Source organism: Hemitrygon akajei, chromosome 2 (genome assembly GCF_048418815.1).
Source record: "Hemitrygon akajei chromosome 2, sHemAka1.3, whole genome shotgun sequence".
Lineage (NCBI taxonomy): Eukaryota > Metazoa > Chordata > Chondrichthyes > Myliobatiformes > Dasyatidae > Hemitrygon > Hemitrygon akajei.
In genome coordinates, this window is record NC_133125.1 from 85,446,212 (window position 1) to 85,471,711 (window position 25,500).

The 25,500-nt window shown below is 39.8% G+C and overlaps 1 protein-coding gene across 2 annotated transcripts in view; it reads right to left on the reverse strand.

Annotated features, from left to right (window-relative positions):
* LOC140714318 (contactin-associated protein-like 5) overlaps nt 1–25,500 on the reverse strand; it is a 1,338,796-nt gene that overhangs the window by 41,973 nt on the left and 1,271,323 nt on the right. For both annotated transcript variants that reach the window (XM_073025479.1, XM_073025472.1), the window contains one exon: nt 12,423–12,641. In XM_073025479.1, the coding sequence (XP_072881580.1) occupies nt 12,423–12,641 (219 nt within the window). The remainder of the gene's footprint in view (nt 1–12,422; nt 12,642–25,500) is intronic.

The following is a 25,500-nucleotide window of genomic DNA, read 5'->3' on the forward strand; positions in this document are numbered from 1 at the left end:
AGCTTCTTCCCCTCTGCCATCCGATTCCTAAATGGACATTGAACCCATGAACACTACCTTACTTTTTTTAAATGTATAATATTTCTGTTTTTTGCACTAATTTTAATCTATTCACTATACATACATATACTTACAGTACTCTGATTGATTGATTGATTTATTTTTATTTTATCATGTATTACATTGAACTGCTGCTGCTCAGTTAACAAATTTCACGACACATGCTGGTAATAAACTTGCTTCTGATTGATGGCTTTGTTGCAAAGTTTGCAGATGATACGAAGATAGGTGGAGGAGCAGGTAGTTTTGAGGATGTAGAGAGATTACAGAAGGACTTAGATCAGGAGAAAAGGTAAAGAATGCCAAATGGAATACAGTGTCAGTAAGTTTATGGCCGTGCACTTTGGTAGAAGAAATAAAGGGGCAGACTATTTTCTAAATGGAGAGAAAATACGAAAAACTGAGGCATAAAGGGACTTGGGAGTCCTTGTGCAGGATTCCCTAAAGGTTAATTTGCAGGTTGAGTCTGTGGTGAGGAAGGCAAATGTGATGTGAGCATTCATTTCAAGAGGACTTGAATATATTATAAAAGCAAGGATGTAATTTTGAGATTTTATAAAGAACTGGTGAGGCCTTACTTGGAATATTGTGAGCAGTTTTGGCCCCTTATCTTAGAAAAAATGTGTTGAAACTGGAGAGGGTTCAAAGGAGATTGACGAAAATGATTCCAGGATTGAATGGCTTGTAATATGAAGAGCATTTGATGGCTCTGGGCCTGTATTCACTAGAATTCAGAAGAATGAGAGATGACCTAATTGAATTCTATCAAATGGTGAAAGGCCTTGAGAGAATGGATGTGGAGAGGATGTTTCTTGTGAAGGGAGAGTCCAAGATCTGAGGATGCAGCCTCAGAATAGAAAGATGTCCTTTTTGAACAGAGATGAGAAGTAATTTCTTGAGTCAGAGAGTGGTGAATCTGTGGAATTTTTTGCTACAGACAGCAGTGGAGTCTGAATCTATATGTATATTTAAGGCAAATTGATCAGGGCATGAAGGGTTACGGGGAGAAGATTGGAGACTGAAGCTGAGAGGGAAATGGATCAGCCATGATGAAATGGGGGAGCAGACTTGATCGGCCAAATGGCCTAATTCAGCTCCTATATCTCATGGTCTTATAATGTAGGGCCCCTCCCAATCTGTCATTCTTTCATCTGCCGCTCTCCAATCAAGCAGAGATACAAAGATTTGACAGTATGTAACACCAGACTCAAAAACAGCTATCATCCTACTGTTGTGAGTCCTTTGAACGGACCTCTCATACGCTGAAAGATGAACTCCTGATATACCTCACTATGGCCCTTCTCCACCTGCTCTACATTTGCTCTGTAATGTATATCATATTCAGTTTTGCTTTTTAGTACCTAAATGTGCTTTTGAATGATAAAATCTCTTTTCATGGCACAAAATCATAATCATGTCATGGTGTCTCAGTACATATGACAATAATAAATGAATATCAAAATAAAGATCCTTTGCACCATCTCATTAAACACTCGCAAGTACTTAATCAGATGTTGCAAAGGTACAGCAAAGCTTAGAAAGAGTTAACCTGGGAATATTGAACACAAACACTGAATGCATGATATGAAAAGTGTCTCATTCCTTAGTAAATCCATCACCTGATTGTCAAATGAAAATCAAATTTATCTTTTCTGTACCAGCTTCTGACAGTGGTGTCTGACACAGGTTTAAAAAAAAACCTAATTCTTCAGCACACATTATTCCATTTTTTCAGGGTAGTTGAGAACACAACATTGCATAAAAACCTTAGCTCAGCACCCTTCAATTCCAATAGTTGTTTTAAGTGTGAGTCGTAAGACATACACATAACACATAGAAAGCAGAACACTACACCACAGTGCAGGCCCACTGTTGTGCCTATTGCTAAACCTACTCTAAAATCAATCTAACCCTTCCCAACAGAAAAACACTACATTTTTCTATTATCCATGTGTCTGGCCAGGAGTTTCTTAAATGCCCCTAATGTACCTGCCTCTACCACCGGCCCTGACAGAGCATTTCATACCCACTGCTTTCTGTGTAAAAAAACCTACCTCAGACACCCCCCCCCCCCATATTTTCATCCAATTACCTTAAAATGATGCTCTCTTGTATTAGACACTTCCACACTTCCATCCTTGCTATCCATTCAATGCTTCTTATCATCTTGTATGTTTCTATTAAGCTGCCTCTCGTCTGCCTCATGCCAAAGAGAAAAGCCCTAGCTTGCTCAACATCTCTCTAATCTAAGCAGCATCCTGGTGAATCTCCTCTGCACTCTCTCTTAAGCTTCCACAACCTCCCTATAATGAAGCAACCAGATCTGAAGACAATACTCTAAATGTCATCTAACCAGGGTTTATCGAGCTGCAATGGACAGGTATCTCCTCAACAAATTAAGCAATTGGAAAATACATATTATACAAACAGATATGGAGACATAATTAAAATGTAAGAATTCAATATCAGGATAAAGAATTAAAGAGAGTGAAAGCAAGATTGGATTATGAGAAAAAGAACAAAGAAAATAAAAAACAAGAAGTAGCTATTAAAAGCTCTTAAACAAGTTGCAGTTTCAAAGAATGGAATTTCATATGTTACAGTTAATTTTTAATAGAAGAGATAAACATTAAAAGAGTACTTAGTGATGTAAATCATGATTTTAATTACACATTGGTCATTTTATTAGGCACTAATTATCAAAACACAAATATAACAAACACCATGACAAAATATAGGAGGAGGACTTGCTGTCTTGAGGCAAATCAGAGTAGATAAATCCCCAGGACCTGACAGGGTATTCCCTTGGACCTTGAAGGAGACTAGTGTTGAAATTGCAGGGGCCCTGGCAGATATATTTAAAATGTCAGTATCTACGGGTGAGGTGCCGGAGGATTGGAGGATAGCTCATGTTGATCCATTGTTTAAAAAAGGCTCTAAAATAGCAGAGATAAACATTAAAAGAAATTAAAAGAAAACATTAAAAAAGAAAACATTAAAATAAATTATAGGCTGGTAAGTTTGACATTAGTAGTAGGTAAATTATTGGAAGGAGTACTAAGAGAAAGGATCTACAAGTATTTAGATAGACAGGGACTTATTAGGGAGAGTCAACATGGCTTTGTGCGTGGTAGGTTATGTTTAACAAATCTATTAGAGTTTTTCGAGGAGGTTACCAGGTAAGTGGATGAAGGGAAGGCAGTGGATGTTGTCTACATGGCTTTTGATAAGGTCCCGCAAAGGAGGTTAGTTAGGAAGATTCAGTCACTAGGTATACATGGAGAGGTAGTAAATTGGATTAGACATTGACTCAATGGGAGAAGTCAGAGGGTGGTAGTGGAGGATTGCTTCTCTGAGTGGAGGCCTGTGACCAGTGGTGTGCCACAGCGATCAGTGCTGGGTCCATTGTTATTTGTCATCTATATCAATGATCTGGATGATAAAGTGGTAAATTGGAAGATTGAAGGTGTAGTGGATAGTGAGGAAGGTTTACAAAGCATGCAGAGGGATTTGGACCAGTTGGAGGAAAGGGCTGAAAAATGGCAGATGGAGTTTAATGCAGACAAGTGTGAGGTATTGAGGTATTGCATTTTGGAAGGTCAAACCAAGGTAGAACATACAAGGTAAATGGTAGGACACTGAGGAGTGCAGTAGAATAGAGGGATCTGGGAGTACAGATGCATAATTCCCTAAGAGTGGCGTCACAGGTAGATAGGGTCGTAAAGAGAGATTTTGGTACTTTGGCCTTTATAAATCAAAGTATTGAGTGTAAGAGTTGGAATGTTATGGTGAGGTTGTATAATCATTGGTGAGGCCGAATTTGGAATATTATGTGCAGTTTTGGTCACTGAATTACAGGAAGGATATTAATAAGGTTGAAAGTGTGCAGAGAAGGTTTACAAGGACTTGAGAAACTGAGTTACAGAGAAAGGTTGAATAGGTTAGGACTTTATTTCCTGGAGCGTAGAAGAGTGAGGGGAGATTTGATAGAGGTGTTTAAAATTATGATGGGTATAGATAGAGTGAATGCAAGCAGGCTTTTTCCACTGAGGCCAGAGGAGAAAAAAAACAGAGGTCATGGGTTAAGAGTGAAGGGGGAAAAGTTTAAAGGGAACATTGGGGGGGGGGGGGGCTTCTTCATGCAGAGAGTGGTGGGAGTGTGGACTGAGCTGCCAGATGAAGTTGTAAATGCGGGCTCACTTTTAACATTTAAGAAAAACTTGGACAGGTACATGGATGAGAGGGGTATGGAGGGATATGGGCCAGATGCAGATCAGTGGGACTAAGCAAAAAAATGGTTCGGCACAGCCAAGAAGGGCCAAAAGGCTTGTTTCTGTGCTGTAATATTCTGTGGTTCTATGGTTCTAAACAGCATAAATGAATAAAGAGGGTTTTGAAGGTTGTGGAATCACAGAGTGTTATAGCACAGAAATTGTTCATTTGGCCAATTGTGCCTTCAACAACTTTTTGAAAGGGACTTTAAACCAATTCCACATAGTTTCACTGTGCCTGACAATATTTACTATTTCAGCTTTTGCCTAACTCCCCTTTTAGAGTTATTATTGTATTTGTCATTTCTTGTTAGTGTAATCATGTTAGGAAATGTAGAGGAGGCTTGACTCCAATGCAGAATAGTGGAGATGATTAAGCATTAATCGATAACCTTAATAATAAACTGCAAAACAACAAGCCACAAGGGGCAACAAAATAAGAGAGAACAGATACTTAACACAACAAGGTAACTGAAGGTTAGGAGCAGCTGGTTCGTATGAGTGAATAAGGACTGTGGATGAGAGCTGGATTTAAATAGGCTGCAGGTGATGAGTTGGAAATGAGTGTCAGGTGACTCCTGTTCACTGATTGGGGACTGGGAGGAGCCTGCCAGTGAGTGCATTGCTTTGTAGTGCCAGCCATCACCAACTGGGGTTCAATTCCCCCCACAGCCGGGTGCTCTGGTTTCCTCTCACATTCCATAGGCACACAATCAGTGAGTTGCGGGCATGCTATACTATCACTGGAAGCGTAGCGACAATTATGGGCTACCTAGCACAGTCCTCAACGGTTAAATTTGATGTAAAGAACACATTTCACTGTATGTTTTGATGTTTCAATTTACAAGTGACAAATAAAGTTAATCTCTGTTCAGCGTAAATACATTTCTTGTACAAAGGCAAGATAAAGCAGAGCTGAAGAATACCTATTTGAAAAGGTCCATCTTTCCTCCAGCTTAACTCAAAAACAAAAGCCATAGAGGTTATCTTCAGTGGACTCTCTGTCGAATATTATAATAATACAATTTGTAAAGTGTAATTAACAGAGTATTCTGTAGTATGACATCTGACATAGATCAATGTTGCTGATGGCATCACAGTGCTCATTTGTTAAACTGTGTGATGATCATTAACCTTGAACCGGTTTTAATGTTTACTTCATTGAGGCTGGTGAAGCATTAATTAAATTTGCTTTGTAGAAGAGAAAAAAAAAACCTGCATCATTAAAGCATCAGTACGAACACATCCCTTGGGTTTATAAATCTGGTTTCCAAGTATCTGTTTTAATTTGTGAAAATTTCCACAGCACTTTTGACATTTATTATGAAACCAAAATTTGACATTTCAAAAGTGGTTTATAATTGAGTGGAGTCAATCTAACATTAGCATTGTCTTTTCTACATCAATCACACCCAAAGTAGAATAATAATTTAGTTAAATTATTGTTCTCTTTTTTTCCCTATTTTCTGCCCCTCGTCCTCATGTTTGATGGTTTGATATGGCTGTCAGTTTCTCTCCCAACTTGGACATTTCACCTCAAGTCGGGTGAGGATCTTTTCAGCACACACTAGTTCCCACACTGGTCTCTTTAGACACCTCAGGTAGGATCCTTAACAGTGTGAAAGACGAAGGGAGTTTAAGGGCCAAGTCCACTGATCCTTCAAAATTGCACAAGTTGATAGGGTGATTAAGAATGCATATGATGGTCCTGATGAAAGGTCTCCGCCCAAAATGTTGAATGTTTATTCCCATTCATAGATGATGCCTGACTTGCTGAACTCCTCCAGCACAATGTGCAGTGTGCTGCAAATGATATGTTGGCCTTCATTAGTCAAGATGGATTGTGTTCAAGAACTGTGTAATAATACTGCAGTTCCATAAAAGTTTTATAAAACTGCAATATTATCACACGGCTCTTTTAGACTACACTTGGTGTATTGTGTTCATTTCTGGTTGCTTCATTATGGGAAGGATGTGGAAGCTTTAAAGAGGGAGCAGAGGAGATTTACCAGGATGCTGCCTGTATTAGAGAACATGTTGTGTGAGAAAGGCTGAGCAAGCTAGGACTTTCCTCTTTGGAGCGATTAAGGATGAGAGGTGACTTGACGGAGATGTACAGTATAAGAATATGAGAGGCATAGGTAGAGTGGATAGCCAATGCTTTTTTCCCAGGGTGGCAATGGCAATGGGCATATAGAACTTTTATGCTGTAAGGAGAAAAGTTAGAGGTATTTTTCTTCACACAGCAAGTATTAAATACATCCAGCCAGCTACCAGGGGTGGTGGTAAAAGTGCCATGGAGATACAGGAAACTCAGATAGACACATGGATGAAAAAAAATAGAAGGTTATGGGCTATGTAGGAGGGGAGGATTAGATAGACTTTGCAGTAGGTTAAACAGTTGCCACTACATCATGGGCAAAAGGGCAACAGTACTTTGCTGTACTGTTCAGTGCAGAGTTGTTGTTGCAACAGCAGTCAACCACTCCTGTACACCTCCTCATCACCATCTGAGATTGTACCAACAACAGAGGTGTCATTGGCAAATTGCTTGATGATATTTGAACTGTGCTGTGCCACACAGACATGAATGTAGAGAGGGATAAGCATGCTTCCTTGAGGTGCACCAGTGTTGATCGTCAGACAGGAGATTTCATTTACAATCTGCACTGACTGTGGTCCCACAATAACAAAGTCCAAAGGGAGGCGCAAAGCCCCAGGTTTTGTATTTTAGTTATTAGTATTAAGGGGACGATTGTGCTGAACATTTTTAAATTGAATGTCCTTTAATAGTATTATTGCACCTGGCTCAGCTACTTTCTTTGGCCGCTCTCTCTATAACCCCACCTCTGTGTGAAGAAATTGCTTCTTTTAAAACTTTACACTCTCATAGTAAACCAATGCATTCAAGTATTTAGTTCCATCTCTTTGAGAAGTATTCAACCTTTCTATGCCCCACATGATTTTATACATTTCTGTAAGGTCTCCTGCACTCCAAAAAATAAAGTCCTAGCCTGCCCCACCTCTCTGTGTAACTCAGATGCTCAAGTCCTAACAACATTCTAATAAAGCTTCTTTGCACTCTTTCCATCTTAGAGACAAGAGTCATAGAAAGCTACAGCACAGAACTAGGGCTTCGGCCTACCTAGTCCATGTTGAACCATTAAAACTGCCTAGCCCCAACAACCTGCCCCTGGACCGTAGTCCTCCTTACCCTTCCATTGTATCCAAACCTAATCACTAAAATCAAAACTGCATCCACCACTTGTGCTGGCAGCTTGTTCCACGCTCTCATCACCCTCTGAGTGAAGAAGTTTCCCCTCATGTTCCTCTTAAACATTGCCCCTCTCACCCTCAACCCATGACTCTAATTCCAGTATCAATGTTACCTTTCCTAAAACAGTAAGACAAAAACTATGGATAGTACTGCAATTGCTGCCTTACCGACATCTTGTACAAAATTACTGCCCTTGGATAAAGGCAAATAATAAACTTGGTGACAGAGATAGGGTGCAAGGAAAAAGAGGGATACACAAAGGTTTAGGGAGGGAATTATAGGGTTTGGGGATTAGACTGTTGAAGGGATACAATCATCAGTGGTGGAGTGAAGGAAATAGATATCAATAGGCCATCTTATTTTACATTGCAAATCTAAATGATAATTCATTGATATGTGTCAACAACCTAACTTTAGTATCTCATCCAGGGCACAGAATGCCAAATAATGAAAGCCAATGTATTTTTCATGAGCTTCTATTCAATAACACATATTAGATGAGGGATCTTTTATAAATATATATATCTCAGATGGAAGTGGTGACATAGAATTGCTTGTGATAGATTATAAGACACAAAAACAATTTGAAAAGAAAAGTAAGTTGCTGTTAATTTAATCTTACTGTCCGGTGACAGTCATTAAAAATAATTTGAAAGCATTAAATCGACTTCTTATGTCAGTTCACAAAGGCTGAATGCAAACACGAATCCAGGATACTCGAACAGCACTGCTGAAGCATCTCAACCTCCATCATCATGAAAGGGGAGGGCACCAGCTATCATATTAACATGGCTTTGTAGGGGAAAGAATAGTGAAGGGTAATATCTAATCAATAGTGACATGGATTGTGCTAATGTGCTAACGGAAGCGTACACAAAAGTAGTGATATAGAGTGCAGCAGCAACACCATCCAAATTTCAGAAACTTCACTAATTATGTCACAGTGTGCACCCATTGCTGCAATAGAAAATTGAATTTGCTGCTAGATCTGTGGCTAATCATTTGTTTCTATAATCAGGACTTAGTCTATTAAAATTAAGTCTTCCTGTAGCCACTATTTTGTTATAAAAGTGCAGTTTACTGATAATCTTGTCAACTGAGAAAGTAAAAGCTGTACCAAATTCCTGCTCAAGTAGATCAGCTTTAACGGGTTCTCCTGGTGTTTACCAGTTTTTAATAGATTGTCCATTATTAAAACTAAGCCTCATTGTAAACAATCAATACAATAGTTCATGACTTCAGTAACTTTGTCATCTCTCTTCTTATTTGGAGATGTAGTCATGAAGTGTTGAGAGAATCCATTCACACCATCAGGTGCTCGGTGAAGCGATCCAATTAAAGGCACTCCCCCTTCTACCTCACAGCCAATCAATTATGTCCTTTTGGAAGTTACCACTGAATTTGCATCGATCACTCAAGGTCACAGCAGTACCTTACATGTGCATATCCCACAACATATAAAAAACAGCAAACTGTTCAGCAGTAAAGGGCATTGGCTGTGGTCTGACATCACAGAAAGATGTGTGAGTGTGCCCAAGACAAAGAAGCAAACAGGAAAAATAATTGCAGACACTACCCACTCTATAAACTGCCTTTTTCAAAAAGCTCCCTCTGGAAAGTGCTATAGGGCTATTCAAACAAAAACTTCACCCCATCTTAAAAATTTCTCCCCAGCAGTTAATCTGATCAACCTTTCTAGTTTCTTCCCCCACCCCATTTATTACCTCAGTCACTACACTGCACAGTGCACTGTACACATCTAACCACTTTTTATACTGCTGTTTACATTATAAATACATGCTGGTATTTATTTATTTATGCACACTTTCTTCCATGTCTATCCTTTAACGTCTGACTTTATTAGCTTTCTTTATTTATATATAATTCTTCATGCCTTATTGTTGAATTGCCTTTTATGGTGCATGCCTAGCCCTGACCAACACAGCACAGCAAAATTCTGACTGCATGTAAATGTATATGGGGAATAGAGTTGATTTTTGATCCTTGATAAACTCCATCCTCTGCTTCCTGTATAAATAAAGTTCTAGACAGTAACTCTACTCACCTCCTTGTCTAAGTAAGTGTTCTTGTAGTGAGTGATAAATGCTTGATAAAAGCTGACATTGTACAAAAGAACATCAGCTTAACCCAAGGCAGAGAGATACTGCATTCATTTTGGCAAGATTTTTGTCTAACCTAGCTCCTTGGATATAAAATTTTCCCAACTGATTTTCACCTCCCTCTATATCCTTGTCTTTGTACCTCCATACCAGCACCTGAATGAATTTTGAGCCTGACAGGAGGCAGAATTCTCCTTCTGTTGCCTCTGTCTCTTTGTGTCCTCACCACAGACCAATGACCCCACTCTCCCATCTCCGAAGGGGGTGATAGGGTATCATTGTTGTTAGCTCAAAGCTTTACAGTGCCAGTGATCAGTGAGTGGTGTTCAATCCACACACCGCAGTCTATAAGGAGTTTGTGCGTTCACCTGTGACCCGCATGGATTTTCTCCAGGTGCTCTGCTTTCCATCCATATTCCAAAGATTTATAGGTTAGGGTTAATAAGCTGTGGGCATGCTGCGTTGGCATTGGAATTGTGGTGACACTTGTAGACTGCCCCAGCACACCTTCAGACTGTGTTGGTCATTGACAGAAAAACAACACATTTCACAGAATGTTTTGATGTACATGTGACAAATCTTATCCTCTTACCTCACCTCCAGTAATTCCAATCCACTTATCACCTCCCCTGGCCCCTTATGCTCCCTTGATCTATTCATCATGAATTACCGATGTAACATTGTCAGTCCTGATTTCCCTGTTACTCTGTCCTGCCTGTGAATGAATGTCCAGTTTTATTCACTGAGAAGGGCAGAGGGAGGGCGTCACTGCACTGAGGTTTCCACGGTGCTGCACCCTCCTGCCTGAGAGTGTTCATATACTAGCTGTGGGCAAATGTATTTAGAATCATTAAAGTTAACTTGCAATTTTATACTTCAGCCAAAAGCACCAACCTACTGACCAGTGTCCCCAGAGCAATGGTTTGCTGGAACTGCCTTGCTCAGCTGCCCTGCCTGATTTCGATGTGCTAATGGTGTTAGGTTATCACACACTGCCATCTGCCAGCAGGATGAATACAGCAAGCACGTACTTCAGTGCTGGCAAAGCTCAGAGCTAATCATTCAGCTTATGTATCGGGAACGAGTAATTATTAAGGCAAGTGATTTGCCAAGGGAGTAATGCAAAACATGCCAGGCTATACCTGGGGAAATCAGGAAACTGCAGGTCTGATAGCTCACCTGCACAACACAAACCACACTGTAGGTGAGAGGAATAGAAAAGGGAGCTGCTTTAACTTCACTGGCTAGGCTTGAACTTGAAGGTTCTGAACTTTGGACACACACTCAGTGGCCACTTTATTAGGTACACATGCTCATTTATGCAAATATCTAATCAACCAATCACTGGCAGCAAATCATTGCATAAAAGCATGCTGACATGGTTAAGTTCAGTTGCTGTTCAGTCAAAGCATCAGAATGGGGAAGGAATTTGATTGAAGTGACTTTGTTGATGCTAGAGTGGTTTGAGTATCTCAGAAACTGCTGATCTCTTGGGATTTTCATGCAAACAGTCTCCAGAGTTTACAGAGAATGGTGTGAAAAGCAAAGAAAAACAACTAGTGAGCTGCAGTTCTGGGGTGAAAAGGCCTTGTTAATAAGAGAGGTCAGAGGAGAATGGTCAGACTAGTTCAAGTTGACAGGAAGGTGACAGGAACTCACATGTTACCTGAGTGGTGTACAGAAGAACATCTCTGAACACATAACACATTGAACCTTGAAGTGGGTGGGCCACAGAAGCACAGAACCATGAATATACACTCAGTGGCCACTTTATTAGATACAGGAGTTTCCTAATTAAGTGGCCACTGAGTGTATATATCATCGAGTTACAAGGTGCAGAAACAGACTCTTCAGCCCAACTTCACCATACTGACCAAGATGTCTGAGTCTGCGAGAATTTAGCCCTTATCCTTCGAAGGTTGATTAGATGCCCAGAGCTCAAAGCCTAAGGGCTGAAGCCTGGAGGCTGGAGGGCTGTCTTGGAGTTCAATGACTGTACGTGTGTGAGTATGGGTGGGCGGCAGGGAAGAAAGTCGCTTGTTTTAATGTTTTTGCCCTGTGTTGTTCTGCTGAGCAATGTGGAATGTGTGGTGACACTTGTAGGCTGCCCCAGCTCATCCTTGGGTATGTTGATTATTGATGCAAATGTTGCCTTTCACTGTATGTTTCCATTCACAGGTGGCAGGAACCATATCGTGTCCAAGAGAGCAGAATGAGCCATCTCAATGACAGTCACACATCTACTGTAATGAAGTCCTTCGAGAGGCTGTTTAAGGTGAGGTTGGTGAAATGGTTGGATAATTCACACCTATGCAAAAATAATCTCCACTGAAGAGGTTAAGGGAATGAACATGGCAATAAATATAGCGACACACACACAAAATACTGGAGGAACTTGGTAGATCCTCAAGTCGTCCAACATCTTTGTAAATTTTCTCTGTACTATTTCAATTTTATTGATATATTTCTGCAGAGAGGTGACCAGAACTGCACATAATACTCCAAACTTGGTCTCACCAAAGTCTTATACCACTTCAACGTAACTCAATACTTCCGTTTCATGCACAGGCTGGAAAAAACGGATTTATGAAACGGTCTTTTGTCATATTCATTATTGCCATGTGTTCTGTTTACCCTGTGAACTCCATTACACCTTGCTGCATGTGACAATAAACTAATCTGAATCCAAAGTACCTGTCAGTGGGTGCATTGTCGTGACTGTCCTCGAACCAGTCGATCCTGAAATACCGCACCGTGACTTGGACAGATGCCCTTTGACCTCGACAGGATCTGAATTGTGTAGCCGTAGGGCTGCCTTCAGTGGAGCAATTCCATTAAACTGCACGGTAGAAAGGCAGCCAATAAATCCCCACATGTTGGCCTTCCGTAGTTCCTTGTCCATCCCGTTACCACCTGCAGTTCAAACAGAGCACAGGAATTAATTTCAGACCAGCCTATCAGCAGTAAACAGAATTAAACACAACCACCTTTGGAAGAGTAGCACTGTCCACAGTCATTAATTTTACAAATTGTCCACTTACATTATAAAACTGTAATTTATTTAGAGTTGAATAATCGCTGATAATAAAATGACTAAACTAACTGGGCCCAGTCCACACACATTCTTACGACCCAAACATACTTTATTTTTCTTGTGTACAAGGAGAATGGCATGGCCCCTGTCACCCACACTATTTTGAAGAGAAACCTGCTATTTTTATATAGAATTAGCTTATGAGCTATGGATATTGACCACTTGCTAAATTGTATAAAGTTGAACTCACGATCAATCACCATTCACAATAGAAACATTAAAAGTCAATCAAAACTTCATGCTGACAACCAATGATATTTTGAAGTTAGTAAAACAATTATTCCTTAGTTGTTGGGTGTTCTTCCCATCCTTCCATTATTCCTATCTTGTCTTTCTCCAACACCCCTACGTGTGAAAGGAAGTTATGTTCTTCTAGATTGATTACGCACTGCCATGGTCATTCTCACCTATCTGTCTGCAATAGGTAAGTTTGGGTCCCACGGTCTCACTTCAAAGGACTCCCTTATCGCGGTTTGACTATACATTGCTGCAGTCATTCTTGCCTGACATTGTCTTTAACCTTTTCCTTACCACAGCTTCCACAGTTGCATCATATTGCAGCAGCTTACAATTGCCATGTTGCTTTGCCTTTATAAAGCATTGGCCAGGCCTCACTTGGAGAATTGTGAGCAATCTTTGGCCCCTTGTCTAAGAGGGTGTGCTAGCATTGGTGAAGGTCCATAAAAGTTTTACTAGAATGGTCCCAGAAAGTAAAGGGTTAACATGGTGCATTTGATGACCCTGGGCCTGTAGTCACTGGAGTTTTGAATTACGATTGGGAATTGCATTGAAACCGAATGAATTTTGAAAGGCCTGGATAGAGTGTATATTTCCGATAATGGGTGAGTCTAGGACCAAAGGACACAGCCTCAGAATACAAGGATGTTTCTTTAGAGCAGAGATGCAGAGGAGTTTCTTTAGCCAGAGGATAGTGAATCTGTGGAATTCATTGCCACAGATGGCTGTGGAGCCAAGCATTGGGTATATTTAAAGTGAAGGTTGACAGGTTCTTGATTAGTAAGGGAGTCAAAGATTACGAGGGATGGGGTCGAGGCAGGAGAATGAAGTTGAAAGGAATTATAAATCAACCATGATTGATTAGCAGATTAGACTTGATGGGCCAATTGGCCTAATTCTACTCCTGTGTTTTATCGTCTTGCATTGTACATCGTGAACAAGGTTTTAAAGAGTTGCTGATAAATTTTCATCTCATATTTATATTATGTTTAGTTTTCTGAGGTAATTATTGAGAAGCAGGATGAGGAACCATTAAAGGGAATTTACTGACTAATGCTTCATAGGTATGTTCCTCACTTAGTCAACCAGTTGATTAAGAGTTGAATGGTTACAGAGGCACAGAGTAATACAGCACAGAAACAGGGCATTCGGTCCAATTTGTTCATGTTGACAAAGATACCCATCTAATTTAGTCCCATTTACTCATCTTGTGCCAAATTCTCCTTAAACCTTTCCTATTCATGTATCTGTCTACCTGTCTTTTAAGTGTTGCTGTTATGCTTGCCTCAACCACCTCCTCTGGTAGCTTGTTCCATATGCACACACCACCAGGTGGAAAGAAGCAGCCCCCTGGATTTCTTTTAAATCTTTTCTCTCTCGCTCCTTAAAGTTCTTAATTGGTAAGTGAGTTAATGGTTAATGGAGAATGTAGATGAATGGATTGAATAAAGTCAGCGATGAATGAATAGCAGAGCAAACTCCAAGGGCAGAATAGTCTAATTTTGTTCCTAGATCTTATGGTCTAAACCTGTGCTCTCTAGTTTGTGATTTCTCATCTCTGGGAGAAAGATTGTATGTTCACCCTATCTATGCCCCTAATGATGTTATGCACATCTGTAAGCTTACTCATCAGTCTACCTGCTCAATGGAATAAAATCCTAACATGCTCACCCCATCCCTAGAACTCAAGGCCCAAGATTTCCATCAACATTCTCATAACTCTTCAATAACCATACCACAGATTGTAGGCAGACCAACAAAAAATGAACTGTTATACTAAAACCAGACAGGCCAATGGTATCCTGAGAAGGATGTTCTGTCAAAAGCGAGACTGTGAGTAATAGAGCCATAGACTACAACAGCATAGAAACAGGCTATTTGGGCCACCTGATCCATTCTAATCTGATCAGCCTAGTACCATCTACCTGCAACAAGTCCATATACCTCCACACCCTTTCCATCCACACACAGTACCTATTCAAACTTCTCTTAAAAGTTACAATTGAGCCAGCATCTACCACTTCCACTGGCAGCTCGTTCCACACTTGCGTCACCTCCTGAGTAAATAAGATCCCTCACCTTTCACCTTAAGCCTATGACCTCTAATTCTAGTCTCAAACTGATGGGAAATTGCCTGTATGTATTCAGCCTATCTATACTCCACACAATTTTGTATACCTACATAAGATCTCCACTCGTTCCCCTGCATGCCAGTGTTTGAAATATTAACCTAGTCAATCTTTCTATGCCCCAGAGAAGGGCCAATAACATCATGAAAAATTCCACCCATCCTGCTCATGGACTGATTGTCCCAGTCTGATCAGGAAGAAGGTTTTGTGGCATCCACGCCAGGACCTCCAGACTCAGAAACAGTTACTATCCCCAGCAGTAAGACTAATCAACACTTCCACCCACTAACTCCCCGACTACTTTATTATTTCCCATTGGCTTATCATAAGCCTTATACAGAGCCTAGCATCATTTTGGCAAACAGTAAATTTGCATGGATGTCCATTAGTGTTCATACAGGTAATAGGCTATTTTCCATTAGAAAAAACATTCAAACTTTTATGTTTTTTGTGTTTACTTGAATCATATATATATATCCTAGACCCATTTATTTACTGGTAATGGCCTTTTTTGTCATTATTCCCATGCATTGTAGAGTTATGTTGCTGTTAGTTTGTATTCATAGTAATAGCTAACTCATTACGAGCCTATGGTGAGAGATTTAAATCTTATTATGTTCCTTATCTTTTGCGTGATTTTGTGCTGCATCAGATCTTGATTAACAATTACTTCATTCTCCTTACACTTGTGAACAGGAAATGGCATTAGACAATCCTGAATCTTTCCATGTAACTTATTCTACAGAGCTTTGAAGAATTATTGACAACCGTTTTGAAAATTATAGGATCTTATGAGGTCATCACAGGGTAAATGCTGAGGTGACTCCACCAGTGGAGAGTCTCGAACAAGAGGAAGTAGGTACAAAACTGAAGTATGGAGAAGTTACATTTCACATTGGGTAATGAATCACTGGAATTCTCCAGACTAGAAGGTTGTGGTGACTGGATTGTTAGAAATACTGTAGGTGGGGTTGGGTTTTTGGAATATTGCAGAATCGAGGGCCACAGGGAACTGGTACAGGGAAGAGGCAAAGTGTAGATCAGCTGTGTGAGTACTGAATCATGAAACAGGTCTACCCCTGCTCCCACTTCCTGGTTGATCTGGAGATCATGTTTTCCAGAAGGTTCTTCAGAAGTCAAGAATGAGGTACAAATTTTGAGGTTACAGCCATTTTATTAGAGTTCATCATTACTAGAGGTTGTACAGGTTCAATCTGCTCCAGAAGCAGAGAAGTAACGAATGAACTGTAATTATAACAAACTGTAGCAAACTGTAAATGTAATCGGCTGTAACTGTAATTAGCTGTAACAGGCTTTAACTAATTGGCTGTAACTACTGTAACTAACTGGCTATAACAAAGAAAGATGGGCGCATGTTTCCTTTTATCCTGCAAGCCTGTTTGGTCTGGTTTAGATAAGAAATGTCTTTAGCAAATACTGACTGAATCACACTTTAACTCTGCAGACAACAAAACTACAGAAGTATAAAACCAAATATACTAAAGTCACTAAATTTTATGGGTGGGTATATGGGCTTACAACCATAGGTGGTTATTGGGGCACCACAGTAAAAATAAATATAAGCAAGAACACAATAAAAGCACCAATTTGGGCCCAATCCAAAATTCCTATAATGTAAAATATTCTTATAGGGAACTTCCTATAGTCTTGGCAGGGTAGATGCCGGGATAATATTCTCCTATACAGAATCAAAGGCCACAATCATAAAACAATGTGAGGATAGTGAATCTTGGAACAATGCATTTGCTTAGATTTAGAGGGGACTTTACTGAAACACACAGGAATCTGAGGGGACACTGCAAATGCTGGAATATAGAGCAACAAACAATTTCCAGGATCTTCCATGGGAACCTGCTGAGTTTCTCCAGAAGACCCTGAGGGATCTTGACAATTTGCATGTGGAGATGGCATCTGTTTATTCCTTTCCATACATGCTGCTTGATCTGCTGAGTTCCTCTGGCATTTTTTGTCTTATTTTGAATTTTTACAGCATCTTCAAAATCCCTCATGTTTGTAACTATATTCTGGATCTGTTGTTCTTTCTACTACTTCAATGTCACAATGTCATAGGTCATATAGCAGGGGCTCAGGCCCTTAAACCCAGCTCTGTAGTGGGTGTCTTTGGATACCTCCCGCACCCCCCCCCCCAGAGGCTGGTGGGTAAATTGTCCTTGCTGGGACGCAGTTACTCTTTGTAACTGGATCTTGGCTTATTGATGGAGTCAGTCCAAGTTGGCAGCAACATCTCAAGTTCCATCATACTGAGCACTGGTACATCCCTCCCACCCACTGCTGTGTACTCAGTCCACTGCTGACTCATGACTGCACTGTCAGATCCAGCTCAAACTGCGTCATTTTGTTCACTGATTTTGCAACAGTGGTTTGCCTCATCAGCAACATTGCTGAGATGACATACTGAAAGGAGATAGAGAGGTTTGGCAGATGGTGTAAGAGCAACAACCTCAGTTGCAACATGGATAATACAAAAGAGACGATTGTGGACTTCAGGGAGGCGGATGTCGCTCACTCTCAATTGCACATCAGTGGCTCTGCCGTGGACAGAATGAAGAGCACAGAATTCTGTTGTGACAATCTATCCAGGACATCCGTATTAATTAAGAAGACTTAACAGCACCACACTTTCTTGAGGAGTTTCAAACATGCCAGTCTTCCCACCCCTTTCCTACAACTTTCTACAGGAGCACCATAGGGTGTCCTGGCTGGCTGCATCATTGTGTGGTACAGAAGTTGCAAGACAACTGATCGCAAGACCCTACAGAGGAGAGTAACATCTGCTGAGAAGATCAACAGGGTCTCCCTCACCCTATTGCTGACATTGAACAGACAAAGGGTCTGAAGCATTATTGAGGATCCCTACCACCAACCTCACAATCCTTTTTTCCTACTAATATCAGGAAAAGTACAGGAGCATCAGGACTAGGACTGCCAGACTGCGTAACAGTTTCTTCCCTCAGGCTGTCAGACCCTGCCACCACTGAGGTCACGTCATTAGAACAGAGAGCTTTCTATAATTTACTGTACTGTTTACTATTTTATTTTATGGTAATATTTTGGTGTGTGTGCTGTGAGTCATATATGCTTTGTGGGTGCACTGTGGTCTAGAGAAACACTGTTTCACTTGGTTGTCAGATGATAATAAACTTAAACCTAATCTTGATAACAGGTGAAGCAAAAGCTTTTCACTGTATCTCAATACATGTGACAATATTAAGCAATCTAAATCAATCAAACACCTGGAAAACCACCTGGTTTACATACAATCATGTGAGGAATATTCAAGAATTCAGAATAAATGTTCATTTTGTAACATCAGCATACATCAAGAGAAAAAAACTTCACTGGTCAATTTACCTCTTGAATTTGTTTGGAAATGCAGAACAATGCAAACATTAAAAAAAACATGAACTCAGTGGTCACTTTATTAGGTACACCTGATCATTAATGCAAATTTATAATTAGTCAATCAAGTGGCAGCAACCCAATGCATAAAAATGCACACATCATCAAGAAGTCCAGTTGGTGTTCAGACCAAATATCAGAATGGGGAGGAAATGTGATCTAACTGAATTTGACTGTGAAATGAGTGTTGGTGCCAGATGGGGTGGTTTGAGTATTTCAGAAACTGCTGATATCCTGGGATTTTCATGCACAGCAGACTCTAGAGGTTATAGAGAATGGTGTGAAAAACAAATAAAACACCCAGTGTGTGGCAGTCCTGTGGGTAAAAATGCCTTGTTAATGAGAGAGGTAAGAGAAAAATGGCCAGACTGGTTTAAGCTGACAGGAGGGCAATATTAAATCAAATATCCACACCTTACAATAGTGGTGGGCAGAAGAGCACCTCTATCACAAACATACACTCAATGGATACTTTATTAGGGACAAGAGTCACCTAATAAAGTGGCTACTGAAGGTAGGTCAAGAGATAAACATTACAACCTGGCTTCCATTAATGGTATTTCAAAAAATTCTGCTAATTGCCCAACTTATGTATCATAATGCATTGATATGCTTCTTGTGAATATGACATTATTCTTTGGTAATACTTTCCCAATTGCTTTGTTAATAGCAATAACACTTATGAAAAAGTTGTTTCTCTAACATACCACTAGCCGTGTGCAGTGTTTGAATATGGTTAATGATGTAGAATTTGTCACTGTCCTTATTTCTCAGCACTGAATGCTGCACCAGTGGCTGGTAATTCATTTCCAAATGCAGCGATGATAGTCATCAATTATTCATGGTGTGTAACCACTTAATTGTATATTCATCAAAGTGTTCATTAACATTTAGCTGCAGAGCATTCCAACTTTGTCAATAATACCTAAAGATAGCTAGCAGATATTAAATGGTTCTTACTCTATATTTAACATATCACTCTAATCTCTCACATTCTGGAATGCAGAAATACTGGAAATGTTGCATTCCTCCTTGTTATCTGAGAAAAGATGTGCTGGCAATTGAAAAGCTCCAGAGGAGGCTCACGAGATTGATCCTGGGAATGAAAGGGTTAACAAACTGTATGAAGTGCATTTGATAGATAGATAGATAGATACTTTATTCATCCCCATGGGGAAATTCAACTTTTTTCCAATGTCCCATACACTTGTTGTAGCAAAACTAATTACATACAATACTTAACTCAGTAAAAAATATGATATGCATCTAAATCACTATCTCAAAAAGCATTAATAATAGCTTTTAAAAAGTTCTTAAGTCCTGGCGGTAGAATTGTAAAGCCTAATGGCATTGGGGAGTATTGACCTCTTCATCCTGTCTGAGGAGCATTGCATCGATAGTAACCTGTCGCTGAAACTGCTTCTCTGTCTCTGGATGGTGCTATGTAGAGGATGTTCAGAGTTATCCATAATTGACCGTAGCCTACTCAGCGCCCTTCGCTCAGCTACCGATGTTAAACTCTCCAGTACTTTGCCCACGACAGAACCCGCCTTCCTTACCAGCTTATTAAGACGTGAGGCGTCCCTCTTCTTAATGCTTCCTCCCCAACGCTGGAGTTTAGAAGATTGAGAGGGGATCTCATTGAAACCTATCCAATATTGAAAAGCCTACTGTAGATAGTATGGATGTGGAGAGGATGTTTCCTGTAGTGGGAAGACAAGGACTAGAGATACAGCCTCAGAATGCAAGGATGGCTCTGTAGAATAGAGATAAGCAGGAATTTCTTTAGCCAGAGGGTGGTGAATTTGTGGAGTTCATTGATACAGATGGCTGTGGAGGCCAAGTCATTGGGTATATTTAAAGCAGAGGTTGATGCGTCAAAGATTATGGAGGAGAAAGCAGGAAATGGATCTAAGAGGGATAATAAACCAGCCATGATGGAATGGCAGAGCAAACTTGATGGGCCAATTGGCCTATTTCTGCTCCTATGTCTTAAGGTCTTATTATCTATTTTGTATGTATATGATTTGTCCAGACAAATCTGAGAAATAGATAGTTCTGCTTTAAATAGATAGAAACAGATAGTTCTGCTTTACACTTAGAGTGTTGGTTGACTAGTTTGAATCAATGTCTGGCATTTGCTTTCTTAGGTAAGATTTAGTTACATCAGTTTAATAAATCATTAAGTCCAAACATGAGCTGATGGACAGGCTGAGCTTTTATTGCATGCCTTTGGTGTATTTAGGGGTGTAACATGCATAACTGACAATTGTGTAGCATTTGCTGGGAATTTCACTCTCTGTTAACTATTGTACCATTGCCTGGCATCCAAGTTATTGTGTTAATGAGGGTTGAGATAGAGATCTTCAAATTTCTAATCTAAGTATCACCAACAATTTGTCCTGGTCCACTTACATGTATGTTACTGCCAAAAAACCTCTAAGACCTGGTCCTCCAAAACTAATCAGTAATCTCCAAGACCTGGGCCTTCAATGCCCCGTGTGCAATTGGATCCTGGATTTCCTCACTTGTAGACTCCAGTCAGTTTGGATTAGCAAAAACATCTCCTCCATATTCTCCCTCAGCACAAGGGCACTGCAGGGATGTGTACTTAACCCCCTGCTCTACTCACTTTACACCTACGTCTGTGTGGCTAAGTACAGCTCCAACACCACTGTTGTGGACTGTATCAAAGGAAGTGATGAATCAGCATACAGGAGGGAGATTGAAAACTTGGCTTAGTGGTGTAATAACAACAACCTCACTCTCAATGCCAATAAGGCATGATAGTAGACTTCAGGAGAAAAAAACCAGAGGTCAATAAGCCAGTAATCATTGAAGGATCGGAGGTGGAGAGGGTCAGTAACTTTAAACTCCTGTGTATCACTATCTCAGAGGGCCTGTCCTTCATCCATCATATAAATATAATTGCAAAGAATGCACGACAGTGCTTCTTCTTCCTCGGGAATCTGAAGAGATTTGGCATGTTATCACAAACCTTGGCAGACTTCTATAGATGAGTAGTGGGAAGTGTGCTGACTGGCTGCATTATGGCCTGGTATGGGAACACCAATGCCTTCGAGTGGAAAATCCTATAAAAGGTAGTGGATTTGCTCAGTACATCATGGGTAAAACCCTCCCACTGATGAGTACATCTACATGAAACATTGCTGTAGAAAAGCAGCATCCATCATCAGAGATCCTCACCACCCAGGTCATTCACTTTTCTCACTGTTGCCATCAGGTAGAAGGTACATGAGTCTTAGGACTCACACCACCAGGTTCAAGAACAGTTACTACCCCTCAACCATCAGGCTCTTAAACAAAACGGGATAACTACACTCATTTAAGGACACTTTTATCTTGTTATTTCATGCCTGTTATTTATTGCTATTTATTTATTATCCGCATTTGCAGTTTGTTTACAGTTTATAGTTCCTGACATTTACAGTTTACAGAGCCTCTTTACAGTTACTGTTCTGCAGATTTGCTAAGTACACCCGCAGAAAAAGAATCTCAGGGTTTTTGAAGTGACACGTATGTACTCCGATAATAAATTTTATCTTGAACTTTGAAAAAAACACACTTCCTCAGAAGGGCAGAGAAATTCAACGTGTCCCCGATGAGGTTCATCATTCTTTATAGATACCAGAGAAACCATTCTATCCGGATGCATCTGGGTGATAACACAACAACAGTACACAATAAATCCAGCTGCATCACTATCGAGCAACTTGGCAATGGGATAGTCATGGCAGTAATTGATGGTTTAGGTGTGCAGCAGTGACTTTCAGTCATAAGGAGATGTACAAAATGAACAAATACACCTTTGATTTGACCCAGAGTAGCTGCTACATCTGAGAGCACCACCATCTTACCGGTAGTAGCTGTGCAAGTGCAACACTATACTCCGCAGTCCACTTATCATTTTTTACTACCTCAATGTATCTTCATATGGCTTGATCTATCTGGTTGGCTTGCAAAACGAAGATTTTCACTGTATCTTGGTACATGGAATAGAGATGAGGAGAAACTGCTTTTCCCAAAGAGTAGTTAATCTGTGTAATTCTATGCCCAGGGAAGCAGTAGAAGCTATATCACTAAATATATTTTAAGCACAGTTAGATTATTTTTTGCATAGCAGTGGAATTAAGCGTTTTCAGGAAATGTCATGAAGATGGAGCTGAGCTAGATCAGCCATTGAAAGGCAGAACAGACTAAATGGGCTGAATGGTCTACTCCTGCTCCTATTTCTTATGTGACAATAATAAGCAAATCCAATCCAAACATTCTCATCTACTTTACTTTCTTGGGTACAGTATCATTATTCACTCAGTAATCTATCTGATTCTCTGACTTTGAAGGGAGTTATTTTAAACTCCTCAAAATGTACTTAAAAGAACAGAGGAACATGAATGATAAAACCAGGAGCTGGTTGTGTAAACTTCATGCCTGCTCACACATTTGAGAAGATCACAGATGACCTTAACCTTCTATCTCATCCTTAGTTTTTGGTACCATGATATTAATAATCTATCAATTTCTAGCCTGAATATACAGTGGATTCTGGTTAATTGGGATACATCGAGACGAATATATTTTGGTTCAATTAAATGGCTGCCCTATTTAGACAAAGTTTCATGGAAATAGTTTTAAAAAGTATAGAAAAGTCAAGCTGAGTAACAAATTGTGTACTCAAATGAAATACAGAACAAATTAAGCATTAAGAAGAGGGACGCCTCACGTCTTAATAAGCTGGTAAGGAAGGCGGGCTCTGTCGTGGGCAAAGTACTGGAGAGTTTAACATCGGTAGCTGAGCGAAGGGCGCTGAGTAGGCTACGGTCAATTATGGATAACTCTGAACATCCTCTACATAGCACCATCCAGAGACAGAGAAGCAGTTTCAGCGACAGGTTACTATCGATGCAATGCTCCTCAGACAGGATGAAGAGGTCAATACTCCCCAATGCCATTAGGCTTTACAATTCTACCGCCAGGACTTAAGAACTTTTTAAAAGCTATTATTAATGCTTTTTGAGATAGTGATTTAGATGCATATCATATTTTTTACTGAGTTAAGTATTGTATGTAATTAGTTTTGCTACAACAAGTGTATGGGACATTGGAAAAAAAGTTGAATTTCCCCATGGGGATGAATAAAGTATCTATCTATCTATCTATCTAATTAGAACATTACCAATAGTTCTACAGTACCATAAAACTGCATCAGTTCCAATAGTTATCGATGAAAGAATTAATCTGTGCATGTTCTCTGGACTGTAAATGAACAAAATCAGTGCAGATAATAAACTGCCTTCGTGTAAGGCTGTCGATAACTGCATCCTCCAAATCTTCATTTTCTTTGTAACAATCCTTCGTAGTTTCTAACATGTTGAAGTTGTGAAATCATTTTGCTTTTACTCTTGGCTGTTTCTGGTAACTCCAACCTTGAATGCTTGAAATTGCAGTGAACAAAACAGCTCTGAATTGTCTTACTACTCATTTCTCCTCAACAGTCAGTGACAAAAGTCACTGTTTTTTGAATGCAACCACATGCAACTGATGCTATTTAAAAACTGTTCACTCAAAGCACATGTTGTGTCTAATGGCACACAACTGCACATGACAGACACTAGTGAGAAACTGTTCAGTAACAGTGTCCTGTCCCAATTAAGTGGCATGATGCTCCAAATAAATGCAGGGAACTCCAGGTATTTTCTCAATTTCTTTTTGTTCTTTAAAAATTATTCCTAATAAGTGGCTGCACTGATTAACTGATGGCCTAATGAACCAGAATCTGTTGTTGAAAGCATTGTATGAAGGATTTCGATTATCTGCATTAGGTGGCTGCATTGATTTTATTTATTTACAGTCAATTGAAAGATCATGGCAGTGTATACTAGATGAATTCATCTGTCGATAACTATCAGGAACTAATACACAGTTTTATAGTACTGCAGTAGTATTGGTAGTGTTCTAATTTGTTCTGTATTTTATTTAAATACATGATTTGTTACTCAGTTAAAGATTAGTATGTCTTTTTTCTTCCTTTTTAACGATTTCCATGAAACTTCAGCTAATTGGGGCAGCTGTTTAATCGGACCAAGTTGTACTGGTCTCGATGTGTCCCTATTACCTGGAATCCACTGTATCTAAACTGTATTAAATGCCACACAATCGTGTTCAACCATCGGCTTCCTGAGTTAGCATGCATAACTTCACTCAACACGATGCTAAACTGATTCCACAACCTATGGACTCATTTTCAGTGAATCCAGGACTCATGTTCTTGGTATTATTTATTTACTTCTGCATTTGCACAGTTTTTCTTCTTTTGCATATTAGTTGCTTTTCAGTCTTTGTGAATACTTTTTCATAAATTCTATTGTTTGTTTTTGTTTTACTCTGAATGCCTGCAAGAAAATGAATCTCAGGGTAGCATATGGTGATATATACATACCTTGATAAAAAATTTACTTTGAACATTATATTCCAAATGCCATGTTACGATTTACCCTGACTATATCTCCTTGAAGCATCTCTGCATCTTCCTCATAGTTAATTCTTTCGAGCACCATCGGATATAAAGCACTTGGCCCACTATATTCAAACCATGCAAATAGATTTCTATAGCTGAAGCCTCAACACCATTTTCTGCAGCATCCTTAATCACAACTCCCGTCCAAAAGATGAGCCTCTTAGTTCCACTGTCAGTTTTTGTTCATTACTCACTCTCTAATCCATGCCAGTATATTGGCAACAGTTCAGTGTTCTCTAATATTGTTCAATGTATTCTTATCAATGGCAATTTAGAAGTTCAAATGCCTCTCACCAACTGGTTTCCTGTCATTTTTCTGCCACTTATAACCTC